Raw genomic sequence first — 27785 nt, 5'->3', positions numbered from 1 at the left:
TTTACGTATTTTATCTTTAGCGTGTTTTATTTCCACTTCTCTTTCCTCTCTATTTCTCCCTTCCTCATTTTTCTCTATTTCTCCTCTTGCCGCCTCTATTTTTTCCTATTCCTTTTTCTTCCCTTGCTTCTTTATCTCCCTTTTTTATTTTATTGTGTCAACTCCACTATTTTCTCTCCTCTTTCCTCACTTTTTTCTCCTTTATTTTCCTCTCTTTCTGCACCTTTTGTGTGTGTGTCTCTGCAAAATTATCAAGCAGTTACACACACACACACACACACACACAGACGTTGCTTAAGGTATAAAAATGAAAGACTTGTAACTTAACCTTCAAAATGCAGAATCATTTATTTATAGTCCTTTGAATTGTAATTGGTGGTGTTGGTGATGGAGTTGATGGTGATGCTGTTTTTCTCCTGGTGGTGTTGGTGGTGGTGGCAGTGGTTTTAGTGTTGGTGGTGATGGTAATGGTGGTGGTGGTGTCTGCAAAAGGCTGGTAGACCTATACAAGGCAACTCCTGTGAACCTAACCCCTCCTATCCTCACTATAAACTTATCCAACCTCTTCTTGAATGTGTCTATGGTATTGGCACTTATAACATGACTGCTAAGCCTGTTCCGCTCATCCACGACTCTACTAATAAACCGATTCTTGCCTATGTCTTTGTTGAATCTGAATATATCCAACTTAAACCCATTGATACGTGTTTTACCCAGCTCTCTTACCAACAAAACCTCATTAGTATCCCCTTTATCAGAGTGTTGGTGGTGGTGTGGTGTTGATATTGTAGTGGGTTGACAGTGGTGTGCATATGTGTGGTGGTGGTGGTGTTGATGCAAGGTATATTAGACTCATCCCTTAACTCTACATCTAAATTATTTTACATTCAACATTACTAAGCCTAACAAACTTTTATTGAAACATTTATACAGTTGCTACGTGTGATAACTATGTATAGACGGCCAGACCTTTCTTTTACTACCTTTTACTTCCTTTATCAATGATGTCGTTCAAAACCGTAGACACAAATAATTACCCTTTTAACCCGGTAGCTGCGGGGATCATTTTGTCCCCTCTAAGCGAGAAAAATGAGAAAAAATCATCACTCACGCAAACCATTTCAAAATACATATCAATGAATTTGTGATCAGTTTATGCATCATCTATTTTAGGGGGGGTTTATGTTATGGGAAAAATTTGGCCCGTCGCTGGTACATACATGGTAAAGCCACAAATTTGGCCCGTCGCTGGTACATACACGGTAAAGCCACAAATTTGGCCCGTCGCTGGTACCGGGTTAAGCAAAGCCATTGGAAGGTAACCCAGAGTCATGGAAACTTCTTAATCCCCTTTCTGTCTCTTCTTATAGTCCGACACAAATTTTAAGTCAGTTTGGGTGGGGTCCGTACCTCTTCACAGCACTGCCACATTACCCTTGACATCACTCTCCCTCATGCGTCATCATCAATTTTGTATCAAATATTCTGTATACATTAAACAAGACTTGGCAGCGCTGTGGCCTAAGAACTTCCCGAGCACTCCCTGCCCAAACTGACTTCAGAGCGGCTGGATTTTTTTATAGTGTATATCTTTGCAATGGTTCTCGTACAAGTGATGGAGAGTGTGCGGCGAGTTTTTGTGAGTGGTTTCCTGACTTGGTGACCTGTTGGCTGGTGTCTGCTGACCTCGTGAGATTCTATCATTATCTAACTGACTTGCCGAGGAGAGTTTTCGAGAGTGGTTTCCTGACTTGCTGACTGATTCGTGACCTGGCTTTCCATCCTTTGACCTCATGCTGACTTTGCTGACCCTATTTTTTCATTTGCCGACTTCTTGTGGGTTCCTCCTCTCGCTGACATCCTACCACTGATCTCTTCCTGGCCATCCGCTGACCTGCTGACTCGTTGCTGACCTCTTCTGACCTGACCTGCTTAAGTGTCACAAGTACTGCTGAAGGGTAAGGAGAGGCTCAGCAGGAACAGCAACAGCAGCAGCAGTGACTCCCAGCAGTATCAGAACCTGCTGACGGTCTGCTGAGATGTATCATTGGAATGGACGCTCAGCAGTACTTGTGGGCCACTCAGCAGTAACAGGACCTGCTGACTTCGGGTTCAGCGGCGGAGAGGCGCAGCGACGAGCCATCGGAGTCGTCATCTGCGTCATTCTTTTGTCGCATCATAACATCGACGAGGAAGCTGGTGGGTGGAGGGAGAGAAGGGAGAGAGGTCGAGTTAGTTAGAGAGAGGGGAGGGAGCTTGTGAAGAGAGTGAGGGAGAGAGGGGGAGCTTGTGAAGAGAGGGAAGGAGAGAGGGGGAGCTTGTGAAGAAAGTGAGGGAGAGAGGGGGAGCTTGTGAAGAGGGAAGGAGAGAGGGGGAGCTTGTGAAAAGAGGTAGGATGAATGAGGGAGGGAGAGAGGGCAAATGAGAGAGAGAAGTAGTGAAGGGAAAAGAGGAGAAGAGTGAGGAGAGAGAAAGAAAGTTAGTGAGAGACAGAGGGAGGTAGAGTTAGTGAGGGAGAGGAGTTAAAGATATAGATAGATATAGAAATAGTCATGGAGAGTTAGTGAAGGGAAAAGAGAAGAGTGAGGAGAAAGGTAGTGTGGGACTGAGGGAGAGGAGTTAAAGATAGATAGATATAGAGATAGTCATGATAGATAGATAGATAAATAGACATAGCTCACCGCATGGAGTCGGTCACCATGAGTCCTTCCTTCGCCGAGGTCTCCGTCCAGCCAGTAAAGTTGTGCTCCTTGTACAGACGCTCGATCTCCAGCTGGTCCACTTGCCGGTGCGGGAGGTCACACTGCAAGGCGGGGAGGAACACTGAGTACACCTTTTGGGCTTGCGGTGGTGTCTGGCGTTGTGTGTGTATATCCAGTGGTGTTGTGTGCGACTGTGTGTGCCAGGCTGTGTACTTGTGCGTGTGTGCTCCACTACTGAGTAACTGGTCACGGCGGCGGAAAGATAGAGGAAAAAGAGGGAGGAGAGAGCATGCATATTCCTAAACGTATCGGGACCTCAGATAACCTGTTTGAAAAGCCTCTCGTAACGTTTGTTTGGGGTTTTCATGGACTGTTTTTGTGATGGTATTGATAGTTATACATGACCTCTGCACCATGAAAGGAAAAAGAAACACCCATGAAAACCTGATTAATGTTTTGTGTGGAGAAGTGAAACAGGGCAATCATGAACACACACACACACACACGCACACACACAGACAGACACTACCCCCACCACATACAGACTCCCATGCAACAGTGCTGAATGCTTTGATAGACTGATACATATGGAGAGATACATACACGAATAGATACATAGATAGATAGATGGACAAGGAAGAAAAAATAACAGAAAAGAAAGATCAAAACATATACTCCTACTTGCTGGCAATAACGAGTCCAGTACATGATCAGGCCATGGAGCATCACGTACCTTGTTGGCCAGTAGCATGCAGGGTATAGGCGAGCCATCATCCAGCGTGCACTTCGAGTCCACGTCCTTCTTCCACTTGAGGGTGTTGAGGAAGGACGAGCGGTTGGTCAGGTCGAACATGATGATGCAACCTTGGGCGTCCTTATAGTATACCCGTGTCATCCATGTAAACCGCTCCTGACCTGTTGGGGAGGAGGGAGATAAGTGTAGGGGAACTGTAGGAAGGAAGGAGGTGGTGGGAGGGAGTTGGTGTAGATTTGGGATGCTGTAGGAGTCCAAGAAAGAAGAGGAAGAGGAGGAGGAAGATAGCAGGATATGGATAAGCAGAAATGTGAACGTGCGAGGATGTGCTAATTGTGGCTGAAAGGGAGAAAAATAGAGGCAAGAAGAGGAGGAGGAGGAAAAAGATGAAGAAGAAGAAGTCGGGTTTCAATGAGTGGTATTTTAGGTTCATGGTACAGAAGAAGGGTCAAACTACCACCAGGGTCATAAAACTACCCCTGGATATGCCCATAACTCCTACGAAAGCCTTGTCAAATGTAGTAGTAGTGGTAGTAGTAGAAGTAGTAGTAGTAGTAGTAGAGGCAATAGCAATACCAGCACCAGTACCTGCAATGTCCCACAGCTGCAATTTGATGGTTTCCGAGTCTGACCATTTGAGGATCTTGAGCGCGAAGTCCACCCCGACCGTTCCCTTGTAGTCGCGCCTGAAGGAGTCCTGAACGTAGCGCTGCACGAAGGACGTCTTGCCCACCGTCGGGTCTCCTATGATGATGACCTTGAACAGCCTCTCGCTCATCTCCGGCACCTCTGTAGGGATGGAAGGATGCTTAGAGAGGGAGGGAGAGGGATGCTGCAGAAGGGAAAAAGAGTGAGAGAGAAAGATGTTGAGGAAAGGAGAGAAAGAGAGAGATAAAGATAATAAAGATAGATATAGAAAAAGTTAGAGATTAAATAGATTAGTGAGAAATGCTTAAGAAGATAAATAAAGATAGATATGGAGACATAGATACACGAATATATAGATAGACAGAATAGAGAGAGACACAGATAGATAATATACAGACAGGTGAAGAGATAGATATAGTGAGAGAGGGAAAGATAGATAGAAACAGATAGATAGACAGATACTAGATAGATAGATAAAGGAATAAAGAAAGAGATCAACAGTTATATAGATAGACAGGTAGACCAAGAGAGAGAGAGAGATGAAATATATGTGATTTTTTTCTTTCTTTTTTTCTTTTATTTTTTTTCTTCGTCTCCCTTCCATCCACTCACCCCCATTGTTGCTCTGTGAATCTTCCTCCACCTGCAGCTTCTTCAGGTAATATCCACCTTCCTCGGGACCACGCCTACGGATCATGGTGGAGGTGGAGGTGGTGGTGGTGGTTGTGCTTAAAATCTGGTAACTTCTTTCTTTTTCTCTTTCTCTCTCTTGGTTAATATTCTTTTTTTTTTCTCTCTCTCTCTTCAGGTCTATTTTCGTTTTTCTTTCTAAATCTTTTTCTTTCTTTTTTCTTCTTTCTTGTAGTGGTGGTGGTGTGTTTAAAATCCGGTCACTGCGCTCTCTCTCTCTCTCTCTCTCTCTCTCTCTCTCTCTCTCTCTCTCTCTCTCTCTCTCTCTCTCTCTCTCTTTTCACTCCTAATTATTATATTCTCTCACTACAATTCGTTCTCGTGTTTTTTTTGTTGATGTCTGTGTTTTTTCTTTATATTTTCAGATGCTAAGCAAATGTCTCGGTGTGTGTGTGTGTGTGTGTGTGTGTGTGTGTGTTCTTTCACCCACCAAGTCGCATGTTATTTCTCTTCTTTTTTTTTCTTCACATAAACTTTCGACATATCATTTGCGTCTCTCTCTCTCTCTCTCTCTCTCTCTCTCTCTCTCTCTCTCTCTCTCTCTCTCTCTCTCTCTCTTTCTAGGTTGTCAAAGAGAGATGGAGGGAAGGGAGAGAAGGGAGAGGTAGAGTGCTCCTTATGGTCGATTGGATGACTGGTTGAATACTTGGTTGAATGGTTGACTGGTTGGTAGTGTCCTTAATTGGTGGTGGACGTATGTGTGTTGCTATCTTTCTTTCGCTCACTCACTCACTTTCTTGCTTTCTTTCTTATTCCTTTCTTTCTTTTCTTCCTTCCTGTGTGGTTCACGAATATCTTCTTAGGCTTTCTTTTTTTTTTTTTTTTGCGTGTGTGTACCGTTTTATTGCATCTTTTTGCGTGCGTGCTTGTGTGTGTGTGTGTGTGTGTGTGTGTGTGTGTGTGTGTGTGTGTGTGTGTGTGTGCATCTTACTTAAAGCTTGTATACTTCACCGATTCAGTCCACACACACACACACACACACACACACACACACACACATTCACAGATACTTATATGAATAAATGGGCAAAATATACAAATCTTATATGTCATTAAATTATTATGATTAGTAGGACTGAAGTTATAATAGTAGTAGTAGCAGTAGTAGTAGTAGTAGTAGTAGTAGTAGTAGTAGTAGTTAGGAAATCAATAATATCAAAGAACAATATCAACTTGCCATATAAAAACAATATAATATTATATCTATTATCCTCCTCTTCCTCTTCCTCCTCCTCCTCCTCCTCCTATCCCTTCCTATCATTCCCATCGCTTCCTTTCCCCCCCTTCCTCATATGTGTGTGTGTGTGTGTGTGTGTGTGTGTGTGTGTGTCCCTCACTCAGCACAAATGTTAAGTCTTGCCTCCGTTCACATCATCACGATCACCGCGCATTAACTAACATTACTCCTCTTCCTCCTCCTCTTCCTCCTCCTCCTCTTCGTCTCCTCCTCCTTCGGGTCGTCTCATCTACAAGCATTCCATTCCTTCCTTCTTTCAGTTTTTTTTTCATCTTTCTCACTTTTATCTTCCGTATTTTTTCTTCCTTCTAAATCTCCTTTGCCTTCCATCCGTCATTGTGCTTATCTTTCCTTCCTTCCTTCCTTCCTTCTATCCTTTCTTCTCTCATTCCTTCCTCCTATCCTTTCTTCCTTCCTTCCTTCCTTCTCTCATTCCTTCCTTCTATCCTTTCTTCCTTCCTTCCTTCTCTCATTCCTTCCTTCTATCCTTTCTTCCTTCCTTCCTTCTCTCATTCCTTCCTTCCTTCCTTCTCTCATTCCTTCCTTCCTTCCTTCTCTCATTCCTTCTATCCTTTCTTCCTTCCTTCCATCTCTCATTCCTTCCTTCCTTCCTTCTCTCATTCCTTCTATCCTTTCTTCCTTCCTTCCATCTCTCATTCCTTCCTTCCTTCCTTCTCTCATTCCTTCTATCCTTTCTTCCTTCCTTCCATCTCTCATTCCTTCCTTCCTTCCTTCTCTCATTCCTTCTATCCTTTCTTCCTTCCTTCCTTCTTCTTTTCCTCATTCACTTTCTTCCTTTTCATCTCTCCCCTTCTTCCTCTTCCCTTCTCCTTCACTCCTAGCCTTTCCCTTTCCTTCTCTCCCCTCATTTGTAACCCCCCTCCATCTCTTCTCCCTGTCCTTATAATAATGATAATAATAATAATAACTGTAGTAATAGTAGTAACAATAATAATAATAATAATAAGCGTATGAATAACGATAACAATAGCAGAAGCACAAAATCTTCCCTCTAACAAGTATTTATGAATTTTTTTTATGTATTGAAAAAATATCTGAGTATTGATTTTTTAGCAATATATTAAATTTCGCACGAGTTTTTAATGAGTTTGGTGGAACGATTTCTTTCGGTTCGTTTTCTTTTCTTTCTTTCTTTCTTTTATTTAAACGTCGAATTATCTGTCTTTAGTCTTTTTTTCCTTTCAAGTATTTTTCGATTTCATTTTTTTTAGTTTCGTGGGGCAAGTTTTTTGTTTGTTTGTTTGTTTGTTTGTTTGCCTTCTTGTTCACTTTCTGTCCGTCTTTTTTCTTTCGTTTTTAAACATCAAATTGTCTTTCTTCTGTCTCTTCTTTTGTTTTGTTTTCTTCATTTTTTCTTTTTTAAACATCGAATTGTCTCTCATCAATCAATCAGTCTTTTTTTTCTTTTTTTCCATTCTCTCTTTCCTTATATCTTTTTTTTTAACATTATTATCATTTCTTAACCGTATCATTTTCTTCTTCAAAACTACTCGTCCCATTGGTGTTGATGGTGGTGTTGAGTGGAGGCGGTGGTGGTGGTGTAGGCTTCAGGGTGTCTCTTGTGCTTCAACTCCTTTTGCCGTGGTGTTGGTGGTGGTGTTGTGAATCTCAACACCACACGTCGCATCTTCCTGGTCGATGTTGCTTTGCGTTGCGGTGGTGTTCGTGGCGATGAGACACTCCGCTTCATCACCACTGGGGGTCTCGGTGTTGGTGGTGGTGTAGCCTGGAGGGGCATCATTCCATTTACCGCCCCACCTGTCATCACCGCCCATCACCACTTGCATGCCGGGGGGACGCTCAATCCAACACCACAGGTCGAGGAGAAGGCTGAGGGCAACACCGCCGAGGAGGGCCGCGACCAACATATCTGCGACCACCATGATACAGCTCGGCAGACTTGGGGCGGTCGGAAGTCGGTGGTCGTGTGCTCCTGCGTCGGCCAATGTGATTATCTTCGGCTATGTGAGTGGGGGGGTGGGGGGAGGGTTGTGTGTGTGTGTGTGTGTGTGTGTGTGTGTGTGTGTGTGTGTGTGTGTGTCGCAACGCCCAAGAGCTCTAGACGTCTCTCTTTTATCACACTGTTCCAATATCTATGAACTTTCCCTATTTGACCTGCCCTTCCCTTTCCTTCCTTTCCCTTCCCTGCTCCCCGTCCTTATCTTGCTTCCCTTCCTTTCCTTTTCTTCCCTGCCTTTCCTTTCCCTTCCTATCCTTGCTCTGTCCTTCCCTTCCCTTCCTTTCCTCTTCTATCCTGTCCCTTCCCTTTTCTTTCCTTCCTTCCCTTTCCTTCCCTTACTCTCCTTGCTTTGCCGTCCTTTCCTCCTCTGTCCTGTTCCTTCCCTTTCCTTTCCTTCCCTTCCCTTCCTTTACATGCTCTGCCCTGTCCTTCCCTTCCCTCCCCTGCACTTCTACACTTGGAAGGTACTGCCGGGCACCGTGTACTGTCCCCGCAACAAGTCGTGTCTCCTTTTGTCACAGTTGGTCCAGAGACAGGCGGTGACAAGGCAGAGGATCATGATAACGGCCAGCAGGATCTCCGTCACCATCGCGGGCTGTCTCTGGTTGGCTCGAGTCTACTGAAGAAGTGATGTAGCGTTGGGACCAAGCCTTCAGGAGTAGTGTGAGGTTTTCTTCAGTGTGTTTGAGGGTTGAGTCTCATATTGGGTTGAGTCTCGGCGGTTTGTTAGCTGTCTCTGGTTGGCTCGAGTCTACTGAAGAAGTGATGTAGCGTTGGGACCAAGCCTTCAGGAGTAGTGCCAAGCTTTCTTCAGTGTGTTTGAGGGTTGAGTCTCATGTTGGGTTGAGTCTCGGCGGTTTGTTAGCTGATGTTGTGTGTATTTCTTTGTCTCCCTTCTCTTTCCCTCTTTATTCCACTTTGCTAGAGGTTAAGAAGCTTCCAAAGAACGAAGAGTGTGTCTGTTTGTTGGTTTCTCTCTCAAATTGGTCTTGGCTTGCGATCTCTTGCTCTCTCTCACTCTCTTTCCCTCTTTCTTTCTGTCTCTTGTGGGAGCGACGTCAGCGGTTAAGTCTTCAGAGAGTAACTGTGTCTGTGTGTTCAGCTTCTTTCTTTTCTCCACACACTAACACTTATTAGATATATTTCTTCCTCTTTTCCTTTCTCACTTTCTATCCCTTTCTCCGCCCCCAATGTGGAACCAGTGTGTCTCTGCAGCGTCAACCGTCACCCAGTCTGAACCTTGTGAAGCTGAAATACGTGGAAGAGGGACATTTAACGAGGCGGCTTGGTGGGTAGGCGGGTTGTAGGTGAGATAAGGGTACGGGGGTTCTTCAAAGCACTCAGTCACTATACTTCACAAACAGATAACCGAACAGAAGACATCATGAGCGAGGAACACAGCTCTCACCACAGGGTCAAGGCACATCAGTAGTTCGTGAGGGTTATAATACTTTCAACTGAGCCACTCGCTGTAAGAAGGAAAGATTGAGGAACATGAAGAACATTGATTTTAGCTTGGGTCTTAGTACACTACCACCCCTACCACCACCGCCACCACCGCTAACTGTATAAAGACGACCCACAACAAGAACAACACAGTCACTCCTTTGCATGTTCCCGAAAGTCCTCACAGTCATATCACAGTCACTTCTGGATGCTACTGAAGTGCCTAAGGAGTCTATATCTATGGGGGGGGGAGAGACTTCAATCCACCTTGCTTCATTCCTTTCCCTTCCTTCTTTTCTCCTTCTTCCCCCTCTATGCCCCCTTCTATCACTCTCCCAGCCATCGCCACAGACCACAGACCACAGACACCCTCCCCCCCTCTTCTCTCATTCACCCTATCCACGCCCCCTCCCTACCTCCCCTACCACATCCAAACTCACGACCCCCTCCACACACACGCACACACGCACACACACCCAGCCACCACCAGCGCACCCGTGACCAATACTGAGGATCACCACAACGCCACACACACACACAGACACACAAAGACACGAAAGACACAAGGCATGACGGGACACCAAGGAAGAGGCTCAGGAGGAGGAGGAGGAGGAAGAGGAAGAGGAGGAGGAGGAACAAGTGGGTGTATATTGTGGTGGTGGTGGTGGTGATGGTGATGGTGGTGTTGTTGAGAGGTACGTAATGATAATGGAGGTTGGTGGTGGTGATGATGGTGATGATGATGGAGGTGAAGGATGGAGATGAAGATGCTGGTAGTGGTGGTGGTGATGGTGGTGGTGGTGATAAACTTACTTATTTTTATAATTATATCCACAAGAACGAAAAAATAATATCCATTTCGTGTTTAAATCGCTGTTGTTGAGATAACGTGACTCAGAGGAGGAGGAGGAGGAGGAGGAAGATGATGAAGATTAGGCGAAAGAGGAGGAGGAGGAGGAGGAATATAAGCAAAAGGAGGGCGTAGAGAATTAAAAAAAAAAAAGGAGGGCGAGGAGGAGGAAGAGGGAAGAGAAAGGAAAAAGAAAAAAAATGCGGGAGGAAAGACGATCAGGGATATGGAGAGAGAGAGAGAGAGAGAGAGAGAGAGAGAGAGAGAGAGAGAGAGAGAGAGAGAAAGCAAGGTGAGTCTGCGGTAAGCTCGTGACTTTTCAGGTAATTCGATCTATCTACCGCACCTGAGAGAGAGAGAGAGAGAGAGAGAGAGAGAGAGAGAGAGAGAGAGAGAGAGAGCGCATTTAGATAGGAAGAAACGTGTCCATGAATATCTAAGTAAGGATCATATTATTAGTCAAGAGAACTAGCCAGTCAGCCACTCTTAACACCCCCCGTCCCCACTTCGACCCCCCCCTTCCCCCCTTCATACACAGCACTGGTGGTGATGAGGGTGGTGATGATGAGGGTGGTGAGGCAATATTCATCATCTCTTTTAAATTCTGTTGTTCGTTCAGTCAAGTTTTGTATTTTCTTTATCTTATTTAAAGTCTGTTATTCGTTTTCTTATCAAATTTCGTTCTTTCATAATTTTCTGTCCCTCTTCATCTCTTTTAATTTCTCTTTTTATTCATCTCTTCAAATTTTGTTCTTCGTCTTTTCAAATTCTGGTGTTCTTCTTCATCGCATCAAATTCTGTTCTTTTTTTCGTCAATTTCTGTTTTTTCATCATCAAATTCTGTTCCTCGTTTCCTTATCAACTTTTCTTCTTCGTGTTCTCATCAACTTCTCTTCTTTTCTTCTTCTTATCAAGTGTTGTTCTTATTTATCTCATCAATTTCTGTTCTTCGTTTCCTCCTCCATTTCTCTTCTATCTCTCGTCAATCTCTATTCTCCGCCTTCTCATCAATTTCTATTCCCATTCTCATCAATTTCAGTTCTCTCTGTCTTTGCATTTCTCTCACACGCTTGAGTTGAGTCGATGTTTCTAAAGGTGTATCTTCGTCGCTGATCTCTGCTATACAACCTCTATGGACGATCCTTCTGACGATTCTTACCATTAGTTAAACATTTCGACGCCCTAGCATACAGAATAGATGGCTGTGTAGCTGAGTAAAGGGAGACTACACTATTTTTCACTTCCGTAGAGAATTGACATGTTTGGGTTTTGGGAGAGGAAAATTGCCGGACATCTAAGGTACATAGGGAATTTTCAAGCTTCCAAATTAAAGGCAAATGATATACGATACAAAACAGAGTGAAGAGAATTGTGTTATGTTGTTATAGTATTTGGAAATATACGAAAGAACGAAAAATATTGTCACAAGCAAATATTATGAGTTCTTCTGGTTCACACACACACACACACACACACACACACACACACACACACACACACACACTAAAATATCTTGTGTTATAACATTACTACACACGCAATGATGGGGTACAATACAACGATACACAGGGAAAAATTCTACATTACAGCCGCACACGCACGCAAACGTCTGTGTTATCAACGGTATTCACACACGCACACGCAAAAGAATTCCTGACGGTTCACACACGCACGCAAAACCTCGCAATAACAACGGTACACACAAGCGCGCACGCAAATATCAAAACGGTACACACACGCAAATTTTCTGACGGTACACACGCGCACACACACGCGCGTGAGACCTCAACCCACAACCCACCGCGCCTTACACACCACTCCTCTGCCTGTGTGTGTGTGTGTGGTGGTGGTGATAGTGGTGATGATGGTGGTGGTGTTGCAGGGCGCGGTGGTGTTGCAGAAGAAAGGGACGGTCTCGCGTACCACCACCACTCGACTGAGAGACTCCACCACCTCCTTCACTACCAGACCGACCTCCTCTTCCTCCTCCTCTTCTTCCTCCTCCTCCTCCTACTCTTATTCCTGCTCCTTTTTCCCGGCAATACTCACGTGCCTCAAATACTAAGTTCCGGATTAGCACATGTTATACGCGACGGTGCACAAGTTTCGTTAAATGTTGACGTTGATGTTCTCAAGTGGAAGCCGCATTTCTTGAACGATTTTTAGAGACAAGTTTGAGGGATTGATTTTCCGGGGATATTGAGGGCTACTAATACCACTACTACTACTACTACTACTACTAGTACTATATATACTACTACTACTACTACTACAACTACTACTACGAGACTACTTCTGCTGCTGCTGCTACTACTACTACTACTACTATTACTACTAACTACTATGCTTAACGAGAGGGAAATCTACGTAGCAAGAAAAGTGTTTTCAGTAATACTCTCCGCGGTGCAGTGGCTAGCGTCCTTGTCTACGAATCCGCGGTCCTGAGTTCGAATCCCAGCCTGTTCATACTTTCTTTCTGACTGCTCGATAAATGGTTACCTGGGGAAACCTGGGGAAGGTAAACTGTGGTAACCCGGATGTCACATTGGCCCCGTGTCGGGTACGTTAATCCCCCACTAGAGGCTCAAAGGACCAACGGATCGGAGATGAGCACCGCCGCCACGCGCAGCTATAGATTATGCCCCCAAGTTTACCTCACCCCTACGATGGAAATTCCCTCCTATCCAAACTTCAAGTCTTGGCGCGAGGCAGACGAGAGTAATGAATAAATTAAAAGTCAGGCAGTAAAAGAGATAAATTAAGTAACCATGAATGCTATTTGTCACGTTCATGGTATAGAGGCTTTAAGAGCGCACTGTGAAGTAACTAAGTTCATGTTGTGAAGTATAAAAGTGTGGAGAAGGAGGACCTAAGAAGCGATACAAAGCGTTACAGGTCAAAAGAAGAAGATAACAGTGGCCCCGACATACACCAGCGCCCAGACCGAGACCAAGAGCAGCTGATGAAATTCCAAGCGACCTGTGACATCAAGATCAGGCTCAAGCTCAAGCTGATGTAAACAAGGCCGAGGGGGCTGGAGGCGTGCCAGAGCTAGGCGACGCAGTAACACTAAACCCTATCGGAGGACAAGGAGGCGAAGGAGGGACACATATCTACACTGCAAGGCCATGACAACACTTTCTCGACCCTCCAAGTGGTAAAAAGGCGAAGAACGAGTGCTCCAGCCTGTGAAAACCCCCCGTGTTGTGGTGGTGTTGGCGGGGACACAAGGGGACATGGGAGGCCTGAAGGGAGACTCATAAACGCTTAATAAAGGTCTGAGGAGTGGCTAGAAGGGAGCTCAGACGTATTTTTTGAGTGAGTCCTCGCCCCTCGCCGACATGGAGGCCCTGGATTTGTTTCGGCAGTGCAAGAAGGGGAACCTTGAGGAAGTGAGGTGAGCGGGGGATGGGGGAGGGGGGATGATGCAGAATACCTAATGGACTGTATTTGGATTAGTGTTCTTACCTAATTATATGTATGTTTTGCAGAGCTGAGTCAAGTTTGTACTGTCCAACATTTTACATCATATTTTTCTGTAAAGCTGTAAATGTATTTAGCGCACAAAACTTATTCAGGTTATAACAATGCTGCTGCTGCGACTACTATAACTACTACTACTACTACTATGCTTCACAAGAGAGAAATCTACGTAGAAAGAAAAGTGTAAAAGAGTAATACTTACATCCTTCTTTAAAATTTTCTCATCAGTTTTCCACAGTATGAATATATATGACTTTTCGTTACTCCCTTATTTTTGTCTATTTTATTTTTTATATCCATGGCTAATCACTGAGAGGATTCTGTTTGTGTCTATATCAATTTTTCATTTTCCTTCATGCTCTTCCATGCGACCTGAACATAATAATAATAAAAATTGGTGAACATGCCGTACTTTCTGAGCGAAGCAGATTGCCTGTGGGGTGCAAGATGCCCCCCAAACACATGCAGGCACCCAAGGCATTGCTGCCACCACATGATATCCCTGTCTTCCAGGTACTTGGTGGAGCAGCGAGACATTGACGTCAACATCCGTGATAACTGGGACAGCACCCCCTTGTGAGTAGTACGTGTGTTTGGGGAACTAATTAAGGATGACACATGATGCACTGTTGTATTGCCTCAGTAGTCTAATAATTACACTTTAATATTACAGTGGCTATTTAATTTTTCATTCATCAGCCTAATTTTCTAGTTTTCTTTTCCTGGATATAAATATTACTCAAAATGTTGCATATAAACTGGTGAACCTTACTTAGTGTTGATCATTGCTGTGGTGTTGATAAAAATGTCCTTCACCACTACTAAGTTCAACACCGTTCTACCTTGCTTTTTGTGATGTGGTGTTGATGGGTCGGTCCTTCATCACCACTAAGTTCAACACCATTCTATCTTGCTATTTGTGTCATGGTATTGATGGGCCTGTTCTTCATCACCATTAAGCCACACGCCATTGCAGGTACTATGCCTGCCTGTGTGGACACCTGCCAGTGGTGGAGTACCTCATTGGGGTTGGTGCTCACTGCGAGGCCAACACCTTTGATGGGGAGCGCTGCCTCTATGGCGCCCTGACGGACAGCATAAGAAAGATCCTGATGCAGCACAGCCTGGTGACGGCACACACCATCAGGAGGGACGCCTACGAGGAGTTCCTCAGGAGGTGGGTTTTCTGACCTACGTTTTTGTTTCACAGCAGGGAACCCGAAATTGACCTCTCTTCTGGCCTCTTGTTGTTTCTTCTCAGAGCAACACCTAGTGGGCTTTTCGTTGCTTTTTTTTTGTTTTGTGCCCTTGAGCTGCCTCCCTAGTAAAAAAAAAGGTCAAGGGCAAAAATCAAAATCAGCAACAAAAAACGTTAGATGCTGCTCCGACAATATGAAAAAGAACTATAGGCCAGAAGAGAGGTCAATTTCAGGTGAAGATGCGTCTTGATACTCTTCTCTTGAAAGAATACATTTGACTGCTCCAAAGTAGAGAATGCCTCCATCTCAGGATTCTGCCCATGCCAAGCTCAAACTGCTAGTAATGGATTTTTTGATGAAGGGACAGTTTGGTTTCTCATGGGATATTCTCTCGGGAACCCGGGATATACGTGATAATCTGTGTGTGTTTGTTGGTATGTGCATGTTTTTTTTTCTTACAATAGAGGAAACAGCTCAAGGGCTAAAAAAAGGAAACAATAATGAAAAAAAAGCCCTCTACTCACTGCTCCCACAAAAGAGTCAAGAGGAGTGCCCGAAAGATAGGTCAATTTCGGGAGGAGAGGTGTCCTGATACCCTCCTCTTTGAAATCATTGATACTAGTGTAAGGGGGGAGGGGGAGGAGTTGTGCTCACCTTCCTGTGAATGGTCCAGCTCCAAGCTCTCCTGGTGCTTGTTGCCGTCCCTCTCCTGCAGCGCGGAGTCTGGAAATAACAAATGAAACTAATATATTTACTGACATCATGACTTCATATAAAGAAAATGAAAATAAGAAAAAATATAGGAATGAAAATAAAAAAAAGAATAAAAGAAAGAAAATATAAAAAGGAAGTATTTACTGACATCAAGCTGCCATTTTTCCCTCCTCTATAGTATTACAAACAAAGGTTACAGAGATATGAGTTATAGTGAGGAAGAGTAAATGCTATCACTTTTAAAAATGTCCACTAATGATAATCTTATACAATGTGGTAAGAAAAATTACGTAAGAAAACAAATAGACACACATAAACATTAGTTCTGTAAATATCCAGTTCGATAATCTTGTAAAGTGTGGCAAGAAGAGTTAGATAAGAAAACACAAACACACACACATATGCATACACTCACGTACACACATCTAGACACATCCATTCCTCAAGAGTAGTGGGAATAAGGTATTAGATATCCTTGTTAGGGCTCGGAACTTCTCCCAGAAAGGCTTCCCTGCAGACTTTGGCTTCCTTCTGAGTCAATAGCCCCTCCCTCTCCCTCACCCTTCTACTGTAGACACCAGACTTTGCTACTTTTCTTAAGATTTTACCTCCTCCACCACACCAGGCACACCACTTCATAACACCATATCATACCATCCCATCTACACCACACCACTACATCATACCACATCACATCAGTACACCATACCCCAGCATTCCTTCCAACCATACTATTGACATTTGATAGGCTTTGGTTGCTTGGTGATTTTACTTTACTTCCCAGCAACTAGAATGAAAGCTTTTAAGAGTGTACGGTGGTGGTGGTGGCGGTGGTGAGGTAATCTTGTGACTTTGAAAGCTGGGGTGGTGCAAGAGCAATGTTTGTTGTCTTGTGTTAGGTAATGTTGCTTCTCCTTTTCCTTCGCCCTGTTTTCTTCCTGTCTCACTGCTTTTTCTACCTTTAACCCGGTAGCAGCAACGGGGCAAATTTGTGGTTTTACCGTGCACCAGCAATGGGCCAAATTTTTGCCATGATATAAACCCCCCAAAATAGATGATGCATAAACTGATCACAAATGCGTTGATATATATTATGAAATGGTTTGCATGAGTGATGATTTTTTCTCATTTTTCTCGCTTAGAAGGGCCTTTAAGAAACATGATCCCCGCTGCTACTGGGTTAAGAGTACGTACAATTAGCCCTTCATTCTCTTTTCTTTCCTTCTCCTCTCACACCATGTTCAAAGAATTGTGTGTATTATGAACCTAACCTAACAAACCCTCTTTAACCCTCCAGGCTGTTTGAGAGTGGCAAGCACAGCGACGTGACTTTCGTGGTTCAGGGCGAGGACATTCCCCTCCACCGCTGCCTCCTCTCGGCGCGCTCCGAGTACTTCCGCGACATGTTCTCCTCCAGGTGGCAGGAAAGAACTACCATCACCATAAACAGGCAGCTGGTGAGTGAGTCCTTGTGTCAATAGCCCCTCCCTCTCCCTCACCCTTCTACTCTAAACACCAGACTTTGCTACTTTTCTTTAGATTTTACCTCCTCCACCACCCCAGCCACACTACACTGCACCACTTCATAACACCATATCATACCATCCCATCTACACCATATGCATTTCGTTTTTATATTTTTATCTGACTTCCTTATCATTATTGTCTTTGCTCTTTGTTCCCGTCTTAATATCTAGACTACAAAATAAACATGAACTAATCGACTCTTTTTCCCCCTCCCAGGTTCACCCCGATGCCTTCCGAGCAGTGATGAAGTACATCTACACGGGCCGCTTCGAGTGCCCGGTGGAGCTGGTGGAGCGCTGCGTACGTATCGGAACCAACTGTAAACTACCAGATTTCAGGGCAATGATCGAGGACGCCCAGCGGAAGGTCCAGGGCTTGCGTGAGTGTTGATCTCTCTGTTACTGTTAATATTACTTCTACCACTACTACTAATACCGCTACTGTTGCTGTCATAGTGCCCTTGTTACATTCACTACATCTACTATTACTGCTGTTATAACTACTACTACTATTACTACTGCTCTCATTCTTTTTATTCCTCCTTTCTCCAGTGGTGTAGGAAGCAAGGTTAAGACACCAGCAATTTTTTCAGCCCATCGCATTAAACAAAATAAAAAATGGAGTATGTTTTCAAAGCCATATAATGTAAATAGGAAAGCTGCACATACCATCACCTGCCTTATGCTAAAAGAGAGCACTTAATTAAAGGTGTTGCAATGAATGAATGGGCTTTTTATTTTTTTCTTTAACCCGTTGACTGCGGATTTCCTACAAGAAGACATCACCAAGCTACAGGAATGGATAAAAAAGTGGCTGCTACAAGTCAGTGAAGAAAAATGTAGTCCTGCACCTTGGGAGGGGATATCCGGCATACCAATACCACATGGGAAACACTCCACTATCCACCACAGAGCCAGAGAATGACCTGGGAGTATATGTTATCAGGTTACCAGTGAAAGCCAAATCCGTGACAATCGCAGTGGACAGGTTAAGATCATAGTCAGCAGCAGCAGCACTACCCTTCTACCCTTTCCAGACTCCTTCTCCTCCTGCTCCTCCTTCTCCTCACCTTCACTCAGCAGCTGCCCCTCTTTGGTTTGCGCGATGCCTTCCATTTTCGACTGTGTTCTTCGTTTTTCTTCTTTTCATTCTTGTCTTCATGCACGTTTTAATGCACACCACACAGCTGGAGTACAGTATGCTGTGCTTTCATTTTTCTTTCTTTATCTTTTTGTGTTTTTCTTCTATAAATCTTTCTTTATCTCTGTTTCTCTCCTTCTATATTATCTTTTCATTCTTTTTTTTTTATCAGAATGTCAAACTCCCAACTTGAGTCATTGTGTATGTAGGTGGATCTCTCTCTCTCTCTCTCTCTCTCTCTCTCTCTCTCTCTCTCTCTCTCTCTCTCTCTCTCTCTCTCTCTCTCTCTCTCTCTCTCTCTCTCTCTCTCTCTCTCTCTCTCTCTTATTCCACCATCATTATCAACCGAGTCTTCCTTTCTCATCTCCTTCTGTGTCTGTCTTTACCATTTTTCTCTCCTTCTTTCTCGTTCATGTCTATTGCATCACTGAATGACGCAATCACACACTTGTTATTTCACTCACTCGCTTGACACACAAAAGTAACAGTAGTAGTAGTAGTAGTAGTGGTAGTAGTAGTAGTATGAGAAAGGTTGAGAGGGAGGCAGCAGGCTTATGTGACACTGCTGCTTCGCTTGCTGTCTTGAGAACTACTGTGTGTGTGTGTGTGTGTGTGTGTGTGTGTGTTTTAGGGGAGATGAGGGGAGCGGGGAGGGTGGTAAACAGGGGAGTAGTAGCCCCTCAAGTGTCTCTCTCTCTCTCTCTCTCGCGAAACATAAGTAATGTAGGCATACGAGAGAGAGAGAGAGAGAGAGAGAGAGAGAGAGAGAGACTGTCACGTTAGGCCCGTAATATTGTCAGATTTTGGGGGGTCTAGAAGGCATGAGGTGGGGGGGAGGGGGCGAGCGAAGCAAGCATACCCAGGTGGAGAGGGCTATAATCCCCCCCCCCCCAATGTTTTCAAAATTCCCCGAAAAGTGCTTAATTATAAAAAAAAACGCGCATGCTCGCTTCGCTTGCCCCACACTCGTGTATATTTTATTTTATTTTTTTTACGTCTCCGCATATTGCGCCGGTAGGCTTGCTTGAGGGGCCATGGTATTCGGCCCCAGCCCGTCATGGCGCAGGGAAGTGTTTATAATGGCGCCATCTTCTCTTGGCTCATGCTGCACCCCGGAACTCGTTCTTGATTCTTGGACGGTTTCCTCTATTGTCCGGGTTGATGGGTGGTCTTCAGGACAGCATGTGAGTAGTTGCTGAAAAATCCGAGGTGGTAGCGTGGGGATTCGAACTCGTGTCGTCCATCACGTGGTGAATGTGGGCCCAGCACGCTACCACTTCAGCCACCGCCTACCCATACCAATGATGCCCTAGCTCAAGCCCCCCCCCAAAAAAAAAAAAATCTGTCAAAATTACGGGTCTGAATAGGAATACGGACTTTTGACTCGTGACTGGACGCATATATCCAATCTCATCGAGTATGTGGGCCCCAAGTGAAGACGCTCGCCTGTAGCGCGGAATCTAACAATGGGGTGTTCAGGAGAATACTCTCATTGTAATTCCCACTCAAAATTACCTCTCGAATTTATAGTAAAGTCTCACCTATTGTAAACTGACCTAATCTAACGTAACCTAACCCTGTTCAAGAGTGCCCGTAGAGAGATAGGGAATACGTGAACGGGGCGCACTGGGAAGACATGTGGAGTGCGCTGAAGCCTTTTCCGCACCAGACACAGCAGTCACAAAATTCGCCAGCGCCATTAACGGGTTAGGGTTATCCATCAGCAGGCCCCTCAATAGAGCCTGCCGGCGCTATAGGCAGCATATAAGGAAAGGAATGAGCTGCCTCCTCACGCGGCTTACGGGGTGACGGGCGCACGTTACCACGCCCAGGCCGGGTACGCACCGCGTCACTCGTGTCCGGTGGTTGGCACAGCGCTGCACCGCCGCCACCGCTGCTGTGCGAGGCGTGTTAAGAAGCATAGCACTCCCTCAGCTCATTCCTTGGGTGTGACTTGCCTGGGTGCCTCGCCGCGGCCATTCCAGTGTCCCTGCAGCACGTCTTCCCGCCTCGGCTCCCCGCTCTCCTCCAAGGGGACTCACTGTGCATCCTTCGTGTTGCCAGACTGTTTTCTCCCGCTACTGAAATCTGTCAGCAGCGTGGCCCACACCCCCCGCCCCTCTGGGTACTCACGGTTTGGCAGGGTCAGGGAGGCGTCCAGCTCGCTGAGGGAGTCGCGGGAGGCGTAGTGCCTGGCGGCGAGGCTGTCGTGGCTGCGGCGCGTCACCTCGTACTCCATGAGGGAGCCGCGGCGGCTGGTGGGCCCCGCGTGCGGCCAGAACACCAGGCGCGTGCGGCCCCCCTCGGGTGGCGGCGTGCGGGCGCGGGGCGGCAGGGGGCCCAGCACGCCCTGCACCCGCAGGCGACCCCCGACCCCCCCACCGGGTAGGGGGCGTGTGGCGGCCAGCTCGTCAGCAGAGCCAGACACCGCCGCCTCGGCCTCCGCCTCGCGCAGCACAGGCGCGGCGCAGCGCGGCGCGGCCGTGTCCTGCACCGACGCCGCCACGCCCGCCCCGCCCAGGCCGACTGGCATGCTGTGCGCCGCGCCCTGCGCCTAGCGGGGAGGCAGGCGCAGGCAGGTAGGCACAGACAGGTGATCAGGCAGGCAGACACACACATAGGCATGCAGGACCTGCGGTTGTCACGCGCCCCACACCACCGCAGCCTCGCCGCGACGCACCGCTGTGACGGTCAGGGGCAGGCGATGCCACCACCCTTGTGTGTGTGTGTGTGTGTGTGCAGGGTCAGACAGGTGGCGAGGAATGTCCTGGGGAGGCGGCGGCCAGCGCGGCACACAGGAGCTGAGTGGCGGGGCGGCGAGGCCTCTCCTGCCGCGGCCAGACACCCCTCCCCCCTCCCCTGCCACGACCCCTGATCCCGCCCCCCCTCGGCTGTATCACCTGTCACTGCCCCTCACCAACACTCCCTCCCCCCCTCCCCCTCGCATACCTCCTCTATCGCCCCTCATCTCTCCTCTCCTCGCTCCATCTTAACACGTAATCCTTCCCTTAACTCTCGCCTCTCCGCCTCTCCCTGCTATACACGTAGTAGTCACCGCGCCACGCCCCCTCCTGCTTCTGTTCAGCGGTCAAGGTATTATATTACCCTTTTTCTCTTCTCTCTCTCTCTCTCTCTCTCTCTCTCTCTCTCTCTCTCTCTCTCTCTCTCTCTCTCTCTCTCTCTCTCTCTGTGTGTGTGTGTGTGTGTGATGCCATTTCTTCTTTTTGTCATTTCATTATTCATTTATTTTATTTTTATCTGCACTACCTTTTCTTCTTCATCATAAGTATCATCATTTTCCTCTTTTTTTCTCCCCACCTATTTATTTTTACTTTCTCTCCATCATCACTTTCCCCCATCATTTTCCCATCTACTCACCAGGTAATCTATCTACCTATGAACCTGTTTAATATCAGCCAACCAACAAACCTACCTACCCTCATCTCACTAACTATGTATATATGTGTTTTGCATTCTAGCCATGTATATATTTGCCCTTCTGTCCATTACTTTCCTGCTACGTATTTCTTTTACCTGTCAACTAACCTAACCTAACTTACCCACCCGACCATCTCTTTCTATAACGTGTTCTTTCTACTTCCTCAATTATCCGTTCATCAACCTACTCATCTAGCCATCCTATCTACTTGTCAATGTGTTTCAGACCATGGCAAACAGGGGCTGGTGAGGGTGACGAGGGTGGTGGTGGAGCCGGGCAGTAGTGGGCAGCAGGGGTGGCAGGGTGTTGGGGCGGACCTTCGGGAGCTGGCCCAGTCCACCCTGCCCCGGGACCTCCGCTTGTGGCCCACCGAGATGCCCTTCTGCCACACCCACGAACAGGCGCCCTTCACGGATGTCTGTTTCGTCGTTAGTGGCCATACGTTTCACTGCCATAAGGTGTGTGTGTGTGTGTGTGTGTGTGTGTGTGTGTGTGTGTGTGTATCAAAGGGTTTTTGTTAGTTTTCTTCTATTTATTTCTTTTTTTCCTTTTCTTTTTTTCATTTTATTGTCGTTGTTTTTATATTTCAATTTTTTATTCTTTTCTTCTTTCTTTTTTTGCTTAGTTTTATTGTTTTTTTATTTATACTTTTTTTTTAGTTCAGGCTGAGTTTTACCCTTTTTCCTCTTCTTGTTCTCCATCAGGATTCTACTCTATTATCATTCTTTGTTATGATCCTACTTTCTTGTGATTCTATGGTACCCTTTTGGTGTTCCCTCACATACCCTGATTTTATATTTTTTTCTATATTTTCCTCCATGATTTTAACTCTTCTCCATTACAACTTTGCTCTATTATGGTTCTATTGCAATTTGATTTTACTTTATACTCTCATTAAGGTCTACATTTCCCCCACAGATGTTATATTCTACTCTATATCATCCTTCTCTTTTTACCATTCTACTTTCTATCAAGATCTCTATGCATCCCTCCGCAGATGTTTAATTCTACTCTCACCAATCTACTGTATGCTCTACCATGATCTATTTCCCCCTGGCAGATGTTTTATTCTACTCCCATCAATCTACTCAATACTCTATCATGGTCTATTTTTGCCCCACCCACAGATTCGTAACTCTACTCCATTACTATTTAACTTTACACTCTGATTTTTTTTCCCGTGGCAGATGTTCTTCTGTCCGCGCAGTGAGTACTTCGAGGCACTGCTGAGGGACCACTTCCAGGAGGCCACTTGGGAGGACACGCCTGAAGCCAGTCTGCCGGTGGTCACCCTCCACAACATCTCCCCGGAGGTGTTTGCCACGCTGGTGCACTTCCTCTACTGCAACCAGACCATTGTGAGTCACCCAGCACCCAATCACTCACTCCTTTGTACTGTTGAGGTGTTCAGAGGGGTCGGAAAAGAAGGATTGCGAGTTAGATTTCCTGGTTCTTGATGTTGTTCGGGTTGAGTTTGTGAGCTGAAGTAATGGAACCAGATATGTTTTTTATAATAAACTTAAACTAGCAATTGTGATGGTATTTTCTGAGTACCAAACACCATATTTTTTTTTCTTTGATTAGCAATCCTTATGGTGTGTTGAAAGTACTAGAAAGAATCCTACAATAATTTTATTATTTATTTATATTTTCAAAGTACCAAAACACACCATAACTTTGACTTATTTTCTCTCTATAGTCAGCATCAGTATTTATTTCCATTTTAGGTAAGCATATAGACAATGGTAATTATGTTTTAAAGTACCAAACACTCTACAACTTTTTTCTTTCTAATCTGCATCAATGTATTTTTTCTTTGTTTTCTGTCGCAGGTGAGCATGGAGACGGTGGTGGAGGTGATGGTGGTGGCCGACATGTTCCTGGTGCCGGGGCTGAAGAGGCAGTGCGCCGTGTACCTCGGCACGCGCCTCCAGACACACACCGTTGTCCCCACCCTCAGACTAACGCGGCTCTTCCAGCTGCCGCGCCTCGAAGACCAGTGCATCGCCTTCATGGCCAAGAATCTCGACCAGGTAAACAACTCACTCGCTGTCTGTCTTCCTCGCTGCTTATTCCTTACTGTTGTTTCTTCCTTTCTTCTTTCTACTGTTTATTTCCTACTTTATTCGGCGTTCTTTCCTTCCTTTCCTCCTCTGTTTCTCCTCCTTGTAATGACGAGGTAAGTCACGCACCAACCGTCTTTATTTTTAGCTTACTGTGTGTTCTTCCCTTCCTCTCTTCCTCTTGTTTATCTTTCTGTTTATCTTTTCTTCTGTTTTCCTTCCTCTCTGACAGTTTGTTCCTTCCTTCCTTCTTTCTACTGTTTATTGTCCCTTCACTCACTGACTGTATTCCCTCCTTCCTTCCTTCCTGCAAAATCTAGAAGTCATAAGGAGACTATCAAATTAGTTAAAAAACTGATGATACTTCCCTTTAGAAAAATATCCAGAGTTTAACAATGATATTACTCTTTATTAGTAAACAGAATGCAATACACAGAGAGCTGAAAGAATATAGATACTGCAATGTACAAGGTCACTGACTGCAAGACACCAAAGACAGAGAATTAGGGATAAAGTGAATTAAGTTGTAGAGAGAATAGATTGTTTTCTGTTCTTTTGTCTTTAATTTTTTCCATTCCTGTAAAAGACAAATAATAAGTAGAATAAACTAGTTAACTTTTTAAATATGAGAGCAAGGAAGGATGCCATATTTATAACCCTCCTCTCACTTCCCTTCCTCAGGTGGTGGAGTTGGAGGACTTCCGTGACCTGGTGGTGCAGGATGCAGAGCTGGTGAGGGACAGGCAGGAGACGGACTCAGTGCAGGTGATTGACGAGCTGCGGCACCACATCTCCTGCGCAGTCCAAACGGTCTCGGGCATCCAGGAGGCACACACCAAGCTGGCCACCCTCGACGACCTGCTGGACGACCTGGGCATTGAGGCCTAAGGGGTGTGGTGGGTGCTGGGGGGAGGAGGGAAGGAGAGAGAGGGACATGGGTAGTAATGCTGGCTTTTGACAGGGAGAGCAAAGGGAAGAGGGAAGGAGAGAGAGGGACAGGGGGTTGGCATACTATCAGTTTGTGACAGAGAGCAAAGGAAGAAAGAGAGAGAGAGGGAGGGACAGAGGGTTGCAGTGCTAGTTTGTGATATGCATTAATATAAGTAACTCTGTTGATCCTCAAATCACAGCACCAGCTAATTGTGTCTGCATAAGTGGGTACAAGAGAGATGCTGTATTTGCCGGCATAGAGGATGCAATTTTCTCAAAATACGACTTAAAAAGTTGAATTTTGCTGAGTTATGTTGCATGACTTGTAGATGTACGTAGGAAGTGTACAGATCAGATAAGATGTTGTTATTGTTGTTGTTGTTGCTGCTACTATTGTTGTTGTTGAAAGGCTGTGACAGTGTAGCAGATCCCACTCTGTGACGACGAGGAAACACCTGTGGCAACCATTGTTATTGTTGGTCTTGTCTTGCTGTGAAGGTCGCTGACATCAGGGTCATTACATCGGCATCCAGTAACACACACAATGTATTCCAACGGGTAGTAAGATGTTTAACCACACACTCCCCCACCAAGACTTGATCCTGGTCATTGGCCGGGTGCTGCTGGTCAAATGAAGACTTGCCAGTGGTAAATAAGCCTCCAGAGCAAGCAGGTCACCTTCCACATGGTGCTATTGTCACAATGTGGTATACGTGTGTATTGTATGGTATATAAATTACAATATAATGTTGGTCCAGTAGTATATGGTAGACATGCAATACAAGTTATGGAGCAGCCAGCAAAACATCTTGGTAAAATGGGTGTCTTTGGTGCCAGCAAATATGGTATATTGAGATTCAAGATACAGGCAATGACTAGTTCATTTAAGCAGTGGATGAGAGGAGCATAGTGAAGTCATGTTGTTAGTTAAGTAAATTAATGTTCGACGAGATAGGTGAATACAGGTACTATTAATTAAGGCAGTTTATTAGAAGAGCAGCATATAATATTTATTGATCCAAGGGTCACTGCCATGTGGTAATGTTATGCATTATAATGATATTAAGGGGAGTCACCAGTAGGCACTGACCTCCACCTGTGTATTACTTCTTATGCAACAATAAATACTAAAAAATACAATGGAGAAAGTTTGTAGCGAATAGTGATAAGAGAACACTTTTTTTATATCCATCAAAGGAGGCAGCCGAAGGGCAAAAAAAAAAGGGAGAGTGATGGCGTGTGTTTGGGGGTCATGTGCCTGTTGAAATATGTGGCAGGATGGATTGCTGTGTGTGTGTGTGTGTGTGCGCTGGTAGGCTTTTTCCAGGGGTCTCTTCGATCTGGGCATGTGGGTAACCTTCCCCCACTTGGCGATGGTTGGAAAATCATTGTTTCGGTGGACTTGAACCTTGGTCCACTGTGGCACCACGCCCGCACGCTGACCGCTCGGCCACCGTATGTATGTGTGTGTGCGTGTGTGTGTGTGTATAATCATTCAGTTCTGTCATTTGTAGGGAATATTGTGTTTGTGTTTTCATGACCAAAGCTTATTCATTTATCTTTTCCTTGCCAGTATTAGATGTTCCTACAAGACATATTCACACACACACACACACACACACACACACACACACACACACACAAACACACACACATCCACTGTTCCACTTGCCTGTTTGTTCATTAGTGATAACAAGAACAACAACAATAATAATAATAATAATAATAATAATAATAATAATAATAATAATAATAATAACCACAAAACCAGGTCAAAACGCGCGCCAGAGTGTGTGTGTGTTTGTGTGTGTGTGTGTGTGTGTGTGTGTGTGTGAGCAGAGAACAGGAGGAGGCAGACGGCCAGCTGAGACAGGAAGGAGGAAGAGAGGGAGGAAGAGGAGGAGGAGGATGAGGAAGAAGAGGTAGAGGAGGAGGAGGAGGAAGGAGCAGCTCAGTTGGTTACGATCGCTTGGCAGGGACGGAAGGTGTGTATGTGCGTACGTCTGTGTGTGTGTGTGTGTGTGTGTCGCCGCGGCCTGTCTTTGGTTGCGTGCGTGTGGAGGCGGCGTGGAGGAGGCGTGTGGAGGCGCGGGATAGAAAGTGACCGAGTGAGAGTGACCAAGGAAGAGGAGGAGGAGAAGGGAGTCAGGTGAGGAAAGTGACGGCGTGGCGAGGAGGAGGAGGAGGAGGAAGAGAAGAGAAAAGGAGGAGAAGACCATGTGATTCGCACGTTTAGGAGGAAGAGGAGGAGGAGGAGGGATGGAGGAAAACGTTGTAGTATGGCTGTTTTGTTACTACTACTACTACTACTGCTACTACTACTACTACTACTACTACTACTACTACTACTACTACTTACGTTTTCATATTCATCATACATTCCTAACTACTAATACTACTTCTACTACTACTACTGCTACTACTACTACTACTACTACTGCTACTACTACTACTACTACCTCTACTATTCTTGTCATGTTTACCATATCTTTCCTACTACCATTGCGATTTCAACCACCGTCACAACCACTACTGCAACCATAACTACCACCACCACCACTACCACCCTTCCAAAGCCAGATAACACAATCACGCGTGGACTAGCAAGGTTGAGCAGGTGGCGAAGGCAGGTGATTGTAATGGACAGGTGTGAGAGAGCTTGGGTGGAGTCACTCTTGCCTAATTAACTACCTGGAGATAAGGTGTGAGACGTGTGGAGTGCAGGTGTTGAGGTGGTGGTGGTGGTGGTGGTGGTGGTGTTGAGATGCGTGATTTGTGTAGTGGTTGGTAGTTTGGTAGGTAGGTGTGTTAGGGTAGCCCACTGTTGTCATTATGCTGTCCAGTTCTTGTTACCTGGAGAGACGAGACGAGGTGTGTTGTGTGATGTGTTTTTGTGTGATGTTGTGAACTTGTGGTGCCCTGTGATGCGCCTTTGGACTGTGATGAAGGAAGTGTAGAAATAAAGACAATGAAAAATGGAAA

The 27785-nt window shown here is 45.4% G+C and overlaps 2 protein-coding genes across 2 annotated transcripts; one reads left to right on the top strand and one right to left on the bottom strand.

Moving 5' to 3' along the window:
- Window positions 1-75: 75 nt before the first annotated feature.
- On the bottom strand, window positions 76-20950 carry LOC126999792 (ras-related protein Rab-7L1-like). Its single transcript, XM_050862707.1, has 6 exons — window positions 20505-20950; window positions 15645-15713; window positions 4045-4245; window positions 3436-3617; window positions 2682-2803; window positions 76-2196 (listed from the first exon to the last, which is right to left on the bottom strand). The coding sequence occupies exons 1-6, from the start codon at window positions 20902-20904 to the stop codon at window positions 2082-2084; spliced, it is 1089 nt and encodes a 362-aa protein (XP_050718664.1). The 5' UTR covers window positions 20905-20950; the 3' UTR covers window positions 76-2081.
- On the top strand, window positions 13305-25977 carry LOC126999791 (ankyrin repeat and BTB/POZ domain-containing protein 1-like). Its single transcript, XM_050862706.1, has 9 exons — window positions 13305-13705; window positions 14305-14367; window positions 14768-14968; window positions 17002-17161; window positions 17448-17610; window positions 22036-22268; window positions 22998-23168; window positions 23643-23843; window positions 24555-25977. The coding sequence occupies exons 1-9, from the start codon at window positions 13650-13652 to the stop codon at window positions 24759-24761; spliced, it is 1455 nt and encodes a 484-aa protein (XP_050718663.1). The 5' UTR covers window positions 13305-13649; the 3' UTR covers window positions 24762-25977.
- Window positions 25978-27785: the final 1808 nt, after the last annotated feature.

This window comes from Eriocheir sinensis, chromosome 17, assembly GCF_024679095.1.
Source record: "Eriocheir sinensis breed Jianghai 21 chromosome 17, ASM2467909v1, whole genome shotgun sequence".
In the NCBI taxonomy this organism is placed as follows: Eukaryota; Metazoa; Arthropoda; class Malacostraca; order Decapoda; family Varunidae; genus Eriocheir; species Eriocheir sinensis.
The sequence above is the reverse complement of the archived record's forward strand: the minus strand, read 5'-3'. Positions and strand labels throughout refer to the sequence as shown.

What these genes read in the sequence shown, in the direction of transcription:
- LOC126999791 (XM_050862706.1), top strand. Translation starts at nt 13,650, where the DNA reads ATGGAGGCCCTGGATTTGTTTCGGCAGTGCAAGAAGGGGAACCTTGAG. An exon ending in AACTGGGACAGCACCCCCTT is followed by an intron (nt 14,368 to 14,767) that starts GTGAGTAGTACG and finishes ACGCCATTGCAG; the next exon opens with GTACTATGCCTGCCTGTGTG. An exon ending in TGGCCAAGAATCTCGACCAG is followed by an intron (nt 23,844 to 24,554) that starts GTAAACAACTCA and finishes TCCCTTCCTCAG; the next exon opens with GTGGTGGAGTTGGAGGACTT.
- LOC126999792 (XM_050862707.1), bottom strand. Translation starts at nt 20,904, where the DNA reads ATGCCAGTCGGCCTGGGCGGGGCGGGCGTGGCGGCGTCGGTGCAGGAC. An exon ending in GCATGCTACTGGCCAACAAG is followed by an intron (nt 2,804 to 3,435) that starts GTACGTGATGCT and finishes CCCGCCTTGCAG; the next exon opens with TGTGACCTCCCGCACCGGCA. An exon ending in ATGGTGACCGACTCCATGCG is followed by an intron (nt 2,197 to 2,681) that starts GTGAGCTATGTC and finishes TCCACCCACCAG; the next exon opens with CTTCCTCGTCGATGTTATGA.